The following is a 10,811-nucleotide window of genomic DNA, read 5'->3' as shown; positions in this document are numbered from 1 at the left end:
TTTTTAAAATTTTCAGAGAGATTAATCAATCAAGTGAATTTTTAATTAATTGAAACGAAACTTATTGAATTATTAAAAACTAATATGGAATCAAAGTTAATATCTATTAATATATAATTGACTTTTATTAATAATTAGAAACATCATGATAGTTAAAAGTGCTTATTAATAAATCGTGGAAGAATTATGTCGTCTGAAATTATAAATATTTAATTTTGAAGAATTCATATTTACGAAATAAAAAAAAGAAAAAAATCAGGACAATTTAAAACAAAGTGCAATCATCACACGTGTGCATTAGTAAGTTGGTAGCTTAAAGGGTTGAGCCACCACTTCTATCTATGAATCTATATGAAATTTTTTTTCGATCAATCAAAATTCACGTGCTTAAAAAAATAAAAATAAATTTGGTTGAATTTTTTACGTAAATTATTTGTGTTATTGTTTGGAGTATCAATCGGTATTTTTTAATGTGATCGAACCATTGACACAAATCAAGTACGGATTCAAAATTTATAACCAATACAAGTAAGCATTTTAAGTTAATTAAAAAAAATTTATGATTGAAATACAAATTAATGTAAAAGGCCACAAACAAAATTAACAACTTTATTCTTATTATTGCATAGAAACAATATATTAAATTGAATTAGTTTATTTTTCCAATAAAATGAAAGAAATAAAGGATAAAAAATTGCCCAAAAGGCCAGAAAAAGCCAAGAAGAATTTCTCAAAGTATAAACAATAGACATCTATCATCTGATGATGGCCATTGGCTATGGATCAAATTCCCAAGAAACACAAAACCTCATGAAGGAGGATAAATGGACAATGTCACTGTTACTTAAACAGTGCTTTGGTCATTGTGAGAGAAAAGCACTGTTGAAGGAACAGTCGAGAGATAAGCACATACTACTAATTAATTAATTGTAGAATTCAATTACAGAACGTGGGAACACAAGCATATCATAAGGTTTATACATATATATATATATATATATATATATATATATATATATATATGAGGTATGATTTGAGATCTGGGAATATTGTATACTCTGAGGCATAAGCTCGTGTATGAGGAAAAACCCTACATTGTTAACCGGAGAAGATGCTTCTTGTTGGACCCTAAGCGCGGTTCACGCTTGGCTTTCACCAAACGGCTCAAAACTTTGGCATACCGACTCATCATTCCTTTCAGCTTCGCCCCCCCATGGACCCCATCCTGCTGGTTTTTCTTCACCAGCTGAAGCTGTTTCTCTTCTTGGTTGAAATGTTGAACCAGTGAGCTCCTGCCTGATGATCTGCAGCTGGTCTCCTCCTTTGCTTCTCCTCCATCACCGTTGATGAGTTGCTTCAAGCTTTTATGATCACTACTCTCTTCCCCTTCATCTTCATCATCATCATCATCATCAGCTGCTTTTCTTGGGAAGATTTTCAGAGGATTATCCCATTTGGAGGAAGCAATGTTGGATGTACCGTTAGCTTCCTGGAGATCCAATGGCTTCCGGGTTCTCTTGGACAGTGTAATGTCATAATGGCGCTTGCTGGGATTGCAGTGGCTTCCCATTATGGGTGGAAAAACAAAGCAGGCATGGGATGGAAGGGAAGAAGAAGCGGGTGAGGGAGGGATAAGCGAGGTTTGCTTGGAGGGCAATTAAATTAAAGAGTAGTTTTAAAGGTGAAATGTCTGTTTTCGTATTGTCCCTCTCTCCAAACTGAAAGATTAACCATTCCCCCAATACACAAATAGCTGCTAAATGAAGAAGAAGGTGAAATGGCACCAACCAGCTTCTATTTCTTGTCTTCATTTTTCTCATCTCCTTCACACTTCAGTACTCTCGCCCCTTCCTTACCAGCTTTTTTTTTCTTCTTAATTCTATATAAAAGGACTAGCAAAGGCTGCCGTACACTATTGAGAAACTTGATTTGTAAACTTATTTAGTTTTATTTTTAAAATTTAAAATCGCACAAAATTAAACTTAAGTTTTGACCTATGACACGCACTACCAATTTAATTCTTTTATTTATATTTAACGTATTATCAATGTATTATATATACATTATAACCTAATCGCAAAATTTAAAAATCTTTTTCAATAAATATCTTTTAAACTTATTTATTAACAAAATTACAAGATTTGATTTATTGATAGCATATAAAACTTAAAAACTGCAACTTTTTCTTTAATCAAAATGAAAAGGGTTTTTTTTATCATTATTTTTTGAAAATAATTAGTAACTTTTAAATATGCATTGATTTGGATATAAAACCTTTTTATTGATAGTTAAGCTCAAAACCTACATCCAAATTCAAAAAGTGGTGTTTTTTTTTCATCTGTGAGGTATAATTTCTAATAATTTTAATTTTATTTTAATTTTCATTTTCAACGGTTTAAAAATTTTCAATGATTTTCACATCCCAAATTTGATAATACGACCAGAAAGATTACCAGTAAACCCTATTTAATATTTTCCCTGTAAATGGAAAGAGTAAACATATCTTCCTTGACATAAACTTTTAAGAATGCTTATTATAAATAGACATTTAAATAACAGAGTACCATCACTCCAAAAAATCATAACACCACTAAATTATATAAAACTAATTAAAAGTATATATGCATATTTAAGAATTATTTGTCAAGACCTAGACTTCTATCTCTCTTTCTCAAAAGGAAAAGAAAGTAAACTACATATGTGAGCTTTGATTGTAAATGTGTCAGGTATGGTGTATGTGCCAAAGAGAGAACAAAGACATCCCCATCATACTCCCAGCACAGGGTAATGAGAAATATTAGTTTAATTTCATCAACTGCTAAATCAAACAAATATACACTCTGGTCAAACACTGAAAAAGATCTATAACTCTTTGGTCCAACGGAAGCAAAAGGGAATCTCCTTGGCTTACTAGACTGTACAGCTATATTCAGCAAGGACAACTTCAATAAAGACTGTATTCTAATACCCCAAAATCTCGCTAACTTGCCCGATGATGCTGTTGCAACAATTTTTACAACCTACCTCTGTTCTGAGTTTCTCTACAGTGGGAAGAGTAGATCAAACTGGCCTAGTAGATTCTCCACTCAACTCTCTTCTAACCAGATTCAATATCTCCATAACCTGAAACAAGCAAAATAAAGTACTTCTGAACATCAGATTTGGAAATGCATGGATGACAAGTATACAGAAATTACGGGCATGGCCAAGCTACGACACAATTATCAGAACACCACAAGAAGTTATTAAGTGTTCATATATGTTTTTTTCTTCATAAAAATGGATATTCAAGCATACATATAAAAAACAGATTAATAAACTGATTACTTTTTCTCACTCCGCTACTATCAAATTTACCTTTCAACAGGTTAAAATTGCATACATATGCATTCAACCATGAATTAGCTTAAACGGTATTCCTTTTCCCTTAAAACTATTTCTGTCTTTTCGCAACTTCAAGTATAAGCTTTGGTTAAATAACTGAAATCATCTTTCTTTCTTTCCTTCTCTGGGAGAGTTTGAGGGTGGGAGATTCAAACTCAGGTCATCCTCTTTGGGAGAGAGACAACAAGCAGGATTTTGTCACATTTCAGTCATCACATTAGAAAGGTAGACTAAAAAAGAATATAATCCTGGGAAAGTTATAGAAACACTCCTGTGAACATTACCAACAACATTAAATAAAACCCTTGATTTTTTAAATCTAAAGTTTTTCAGGTTTTCCATCCTGCCATAAATAGGAAGAAATAAATCTGAACATAATGAGGCACATTGTGAAAAGAGAGACGGAGTTATTTAGGTTTGCATGGAAACTCCATGGCATGATTTTTGCATTTTTCTTTGGTGACATAACTTTTTGCCTGTCACTAAGTTGAAATAACAAAGTTCCACTATGTGAGGTTGGCTTAATGGACTATGTTGTCCCTTTTTATAGTTTCCCCCAATGTCCTCTTGGTCTTCCTATCTCACCGTCCACATGGAAATGCTCATTAAATCATCAAGTTCAGTCAATCAAAACTTGTTTGCACAGGATATCCCTTGGTTTAAACACAAAGAAAGTATTTCTCTAATTTCCAAAGCATGCTTTCCAATTCTAAGAAACATATGCAACCGGCAAACAACATTTGAATAACCCAAGTTATTATTGATCTTTGTGACCTAAGAAACGTTCCATAGACGCATGAATCTGTTTTGACTCACTTTTAAGAAATATAACAATATAAAAGTTCAGTAGAACAAAGAAACAACTTACTCCGGTATAATGTTTCAATATTGGAGAATAATGATCAAGCGCTATGTATATTTTCTCAAGAAGGCCTAAAAGAACATCCACCTGATCACCCAAGAGATCCACCTTCAATAAAAAAAAGAACCATAATAAATACAATAATAATAATGATTTACCAAATCAGAAAGCTCTATTATGATGTATAATGCAATCAATGATACTCAATGATCTTCTCTGCTTTGGTTTAAGTTATTTCAATGTAAACTGTATACAGTTAATGTGAAAACTAAAACAGGGTTATTTATGTAATAGTTTAACCTTGAAATAGAAGCCAGTACACAGTCCATTTGGCGATCAAATACATTGTAGACTACTATATCACTACACTATCCTTTGGTAGTTTTCTTCCTAAACCACTACTAATCGAAAAGGGGAGACAAGAAATTCACAAATAAAATATCATTACTCATACCATAGAAGACAATCTGCAGCTCGGTTTATCATTATCAAAAATATAAGCCAAGCATCATTTAATTCATATTTATTCCTTGTGAAATTCATTCTACAATGTCAAACAGGTATAAAGCCATCACAAAATGGAATACTTTAACATTTCCTAATTCTACCTCAGTTTCAGCCTTTTCAAGGTCAGAACATCTCCTTTCAAGATTCTGCTTATAATGCAATCCCTTTCTTTTCAATACGTTCGCCATCTGAATGAGAGAACTGAATTGGGAGTTCAAATTCTCCAACCTGAAAATTGACCCATATGCATATATTACATATTTGAGTTAATAAATGCAATAGAAAATTCCATCTCCAAATTAATACAGATGCTTTTCAAAATAGAAGAAGTACATAAAAACTCAGTAATAGAGTATCAAACCAAATTATAATCTAAAGATAATAAAAGTCAATGGTTCATATAGGAACATGAATTAGACTGAAGGACACAAGGTCACACACCGACCAAAGACCAGGAAATTGACCAGAGTGAAAGTTATTTTCAAAAAAAAAAAAGAAATCCAAATTAGCTTAACTTGATGGATATACAATCTATACATCACTATCCCAAACACCTGAAAGTGCTGAATTTAAAAAATTTCAACCATTCTGCAAGAAGCAGGGATTGGCAGAGCTACCTCAGTCAAATTGTAAAATCAAAAACTGACAGATGTCATAGACAACTAGCAACAACAAATCATTTATATCAATAAGGATCTCTGACAAAAATGAAAGTTATCTTATTAGTTTCAGTTGATAGGCTTAAAAGTGATGAGAATGAGCTTAACTGAACTTTTCTTGACAACATTAACCAGATATTTGAGTATTGGCAATCTGGCAGTAGCAGAACACTAGGAACTGAAATTTAATGAATTCCAAAGTCATGAGTTATACGCCTTTTCTCCACAAGTTTTGAAGAAGAGACAGAGCTTAAGTCCATCTTCCATTACTAAGCAAGTCAAGGTCTGAGGTAAAATTCAATATCATACATTTGAGAGGAAAACAATGCAATTCAACAGTTACAGCCCCAATGACAAAACCTAGGAAAAAATTCATTTGGTTACAGAACAGACAACACATTGCAACTTAAGGTTTCTTTCCACTTAAAACCTTCTAGTCATTTGTAAGGACAGATAAGAGAGGATAGAACTGAGACAACATTCCTGTCTCTTAAAGCATAAAGAGTGTTATGTGAACCATCAACATTTCATAAGACTTATCCAAGCATTCAGTAATTTATCAATAGGGAAATGAAAAAAGGTAACGGTGATAGAGAAAGTACCTTAGATTACTCCTCTTCATATCTTCTGCTACTTGACATTCAAAATCAGCAAATGTCTTATATAGTCCTTCAACAAGAATAATTATTGATTCCATCTGTTTTCTGTGCTCATTTTCATTTGCTTCAAACAATGATAAAATATTCTCCTTCTCCTTGGCAGCAACAAGAAGCCTTCTTTTCTCATCATCGCTTTCCCTCAAATCTTTCACTGCCTGGTCAAGCTTCTCGTTTAATTTACATGTTTCCACTTGTTGTAATTCAAGTTTCTCCGATGCTTGACGGAGATTAACTTTCAGAACATTGGATTCTTCATTGCACTTAGAAATTATCATTTGCTGCCGGTTTGTCTTATCCCTTACAACATCAAGTTCTTGAGAAGCCAACATAAATTTCTCCTTTTCTCTTTCCATTGCAGCAGATGTTTCATTAAGTAACTTCTCCTTTTCATCAATTGTTGATGCCATTAGGAGCATATGCTGCTGCAATTTTTCCTTCTCTTCAACTTCCAGTTTTAGTACCCTTTCTTTCTTGCATGCATCCTTGCTTAAGTCATGGAGTTTCTCCTTGGCTTCTGAGAAGGCTGCTCTGAATACAATTGCACATAGTCCTTCCATAATTAAAGATTCCAAATCAGAATCTTCAAATTCACTCTTGCTGGCATGTGGCATATTGCAAGAAGCATCTCTCCATATAAGGTCATAAATTTCTTTCATGATGATGTGCTCCACCTCTAAATCTTCACTGATCCGCTTGGTCTGGCTGATCGCCTCCCTGATGAAGCATTTATATACATCCCCACTAATGGCAGATTCAATATGTACATCTTCAACTGCAGATTCAAGGTTTTCTACCTTTTTCAGTAAGTTATCCTCGGTCAGAGAGTACTGTGAGATTTTCACTATGGCATCCGAAACCTGTGAAGAAAGGCTGTTAACTTCCTTTTTCTTATCGAATAGTGAATCTCTCAGTTGATGATTTTCTGAAAGAAGAGATTCTAATCTGTCCTTCAAACTTCCGAGAGTCTCACCGTTATTACTTACTAAAGGAAATTTCTCATTTCCAACAAGAATTCTATCCAATTTCACAATGACATCTGGGATCTTTTTCCTCAAGACATCAAACTCCTTATCCTTCCTGAATGGCAAAGAAGAACCCCTTTCTTTCAAATATTCCCGTTTGAGGGTAAAATATTCTTCAGTCAACTGTTGTAGTTTGTAGTCATGGTTTCTCTTCATTTTTGTCATCTCAATCTTGAAAAAATTCACCAATTCCCCCTTTGACATGTGACTCAGTTGCGCAGCATCCAAATTTTCTGGCACAGCAATTACCGACTCTTCTTGCTTGCCATTTCCTTCCCAAAGAGATGAAACATGATTCTCTGAAACCTTTCGATGTAAATGATCGGTCCTTTTATTGTTACTCAAATCATCATTGATCTCCAAGGAACTATGAGAATTCAGCATCCCAGTTTCAGGATTAGACAGTGATTTAGAAATGGTATCTAATTCCTGACGCAAACTGGAAATCTCATTGATCTTCTCAATCCAATTTACATTTCCGTTACCATAACATTGAGCATTTTGATCCCATAGTCTTTCTTCAAACTGTTCCTTCAAACTCCGAATACAACTTGCTACCACCATATGTTCAACATCTTCCTGATATTCTAGCTCCAGCTGCCACTGACAGAGTGAAACACTGGATGAGCAAATAATATCGTCGACTTGCTCATAGATAGTGTCTAGGGTTATTCTTAAAGAATCAAGTGTTTTATCCACATCAATCCGGTCTGTGGTTTCATCCTCTTGCAGAATACCACCCAATCCCACCCACTCGGGACTTGAATTAATCCTCCTAATAGAACTATGCCCTCTGATTTTGTCAATTTCTATCCTAAGATTCTTAAACTGCCCTTTAGCTGCATTTTGAAGACTGCCCAAAGATTCTCGGATCCTGTCATGCTCACAAAAAGAATCTGACAATCTTGAAAATACACCATCTTTTTCAATGTTTGGTTCATAGTGCTTCAGTAAAGACTTGTTTTCATCTGAACAAACATGGTAATGATTCATCATTTTCTTCAATCTTACTAACTCCAACTCTTTCTGAGCAATCCTATCAGCTGCCTCTTGCTCAACAGCATTGACCATGCCCCTGATGACTGAGTCACTCACCAACCTAGAAACTGTCAACCGGTCGTTGATGTCTTCCACATATGAATCAAATTCATTGAGAAAGTCAACATCCAGTTCCTCACCCTCTTTTATAGTATCACCAATGTGCACCGACCCATTTATAGATGCATCACAACATGAAACAACACTAGCATTCACATCTCTACAGCTCTCCATACCCATTTCAGAATTGCCTCTCACCAGCAGGATTATTAAACTGCAAACAAAAACAAAAAAAAAAAAAGGAGCAAACTAAATCAATAGCAATTAATACATATTGCTCAAGATCACCATAAGTTTCTACGCTTCAACAAGCTGAATTTAACTAAATTTGAAACTAACTACTTCATAAAAATTCAAATTTCATCAGTTTACATGGTTGAGCTCAGATTTCAGCATAAAAAACTGTAGAAATGGACTACAAGGCATCAGATTGCATTTCGTTTTCCCTTTCTGATGTATTCTTACCAGTCAAACAATGACAATTAGCTCAAAGTCAAATTTTTCTAAAACAAATGCAAATCACACTAACAAAATCTGACAACTTTTGACACTGAAAATTGAGCTCAACACATTCATAAACATATTGCATTTGAGAAAGAAATTAAACACAAAGATAAATTAACAAGAAATATAAGCTCAGGATTCTAAGAGCAAATGAACAAAAGCGAAGAATCACAAAAAAAAAAAAAAAGAAAGAAAAAAAGGTTAAAAATGTAAACACAATTAAAAAAAAAAAAAAAGGGCAACTTACGAGATTTTCCGGGAGAAATTAAAGGAGAAGAGAAGAGTTCAGAGAGAAAAGCTGCTCCATTTACAAATCTCTGTGCTTCCCTCTGTTCTTCTGGTTACGTTTAGGGTTTCTGAGAAAATAGACAAAAAGAGTCCAGATAGATTTGGTGAGCGGGAGTGAAAAGGGCAGACTATACAATGAACCTTGGTATTAAATTTATTTACATAATCTGCCATATTTGACCTTTCTTCCTCCAAAGGAAATCTTTTTTCTTTTAATTTCATTTTTTTGGAAAGGAAAATTAATTAAAAATACTTGCATGTATTTAAGCATATGCTTTATGTTACCAATTTTTGTCTTTATCTGTAACGGCAAATATTAAAGAACGTTTATATATGAAAAAGAAAGAAAATTAATTACACCTTTTCATTTTCATACATGTATGTAATGTTTTTTCAAAAATTTAATATGTTTGGGAGATATTCACCTGAACATATATTTACGTAAAATAATATATTTATGTCAAACAAAATGAAATATTTTGCATGAAAGATTTAGATATGTTTCTCTTTCTTTTTATTCTAAATTTCGATTTAAAACTTAATTTAAAGTCTCAAATTTTAATGTTATACAACATTTAGATAAAGGAAAAAAAGAAATGACATAGCGTGAAATGTTACGCGACCTTATGAGAATAATTTTAGGAGAATTGAACAAGAAAAGTATATTATCCAATTTTGTTCATGCTAAGGAATCAGTTGTAGAGCATTAAAGGATGTTTGAGAAAGGAGTGTGCTTTCCTTTCTATGGCCCACCTGCACAAATTAATTAAGCTTATTATAATTAATTATAATTAATTAATACGACAATCATAATCAGTGTGATCGAGGAGGAAACGAGATAAGAAAGGAAAAGAAAACAATCATGATGACCATCATTTAAAGCTTGTTTCTTTCTTGTTACTTTGTCTCTCCCTGTCTTTTGTCATTTCATATTAGAGGCTGTAAAACCAACCCCAATCCACAGCTCCTTTATAATGCTTCAACTTGATTAAAAAGTTTGAGATTTAAATTGAGAAAAACTTAATTTGAAATAAATCCACATTCGAAAAAATTTCAACTCAAATATTATGTTAAAATTGTTATATTTTATATAAATCTAAAATAACCTGAAACTAATTCAAAACGAATCGAACTTAATATAACTTAAATTCGAAGTATCTTCAAATCATTTCATTTATGCGTAATTGGGAAAAATTAAATTAAAAAGATAAAAAAACTTAAAGGGACAAAGTGAATGCATGAGCACTTTACCTACCATTTTAAAGAAGAGAAAAAGGAAAAAAAAAAAAAAGGGGTTTTTCATGAATAAAGCATATGACACATTCTAATGGGTGAAACAATTGATGGGAAATGATTTTGGTCAAAGGTTATAGGAGATTTAATTAATGGGATCCAAAGCTACATATCACTTTCTAATTATTTATATTCCATTCTATATGAACCTTTGAATTGCTTTTAGCTTTTTTTAAAAAAAAAAAAAGAGTTGATCAATTGCTTTAAGGTATTAATTCAACAAGGAATTGACCCTTGATTAAATTAAGGGTTAATTCCATTAATAATTCTACTCCATATTATCTTTTAGTAGTATATATACCAAATGAATTTTCGTATATTTAAAATTTTCAAACCTACAATATCCTTTTAAAATTCATGTAATTATGTAACCTATAAAAACTTTTTAGAGTTATACTAAACTAAATATTTTATTCATGTTCACAGCATTTACATTTTCATTAAAAATGTTTATAATCTTTAATTGTTTTTAATGTAATCAACTATCAATAAAAACGTGACCATCAATTGAATGATTTCATCAACCAAACTCCTT

At 32.6% G+C, this 10,811-nt stretch overlaps 2 protein-coding genes across 2 annotated transcripts; both read right to left on the bottom strand.

Moving 5' to 3' along the window:
* Nucleotides 1–726: 726 nt before the first annotated feature.
* Nucleotides 727–1,749, bottom strand: LOC18595056 (uncharacterized). Its single transcript, XM_007022831.3, has one exon. It carries the CDS (start codon nt 1,568–1,570, stop codon nt 1,091–1,093), a length of 480 nt encoding a protein of 159 aa, XP_007022893.1. The 5' UTR covers nt 1,571–1,749; the 3' UTR covers nt 727–1,090.
* Nucleotides 1,750–2,595: 846 nt separating this feature from the next.
* Nucleotides 2,596–9,104, bottom strand: LOC18595055 (myosin heavy chain-like protein). Its single transcript, XM_007022829.3, has 5 exons — nt 8,943–9,104; nt 6,015–8,405; nt 4,855–4,981; nt 4,253–4,354; nt 2,596–3,123 (listed from the first exon to the last, which is right to left on the bottom strand). Exons 2-5 carry the CDS (start codon nt 8,369–8,371, stop codon nt 3,061–3,063), a joined length of 2,649 nt encoding a protein of 882 aa, XP_007022891.2. The 5' UTR covers nt 8,372–8,405; nt 8,943–9,104; the 3' UTR covers nt 2,596–3,060.
* Nucleotides 9,105–10,811: the final 1,707 nt, after the last annotated feature.

This window comes from Theobroma cacao, chromosome 6, assembly GCF_053813885.1.
Source record: "Theobroma cacao isolate CCN51 chromosome 6, ASM5381388v1, whole genome shotgun sequence".
In the NCBI taxonomy this organism is placed as follows: domain Eukaryota; kingdom Viridiplantae; phylum Streptophyta; class Magnoliopsida; order Malvales; family Malvaceae; genus Theobroma; species Theobroma cacao.
Note: the sequence above shows the minus strand (reverse complement) of the source record. Positions and strands in the feature narration are given on the sequence as shown.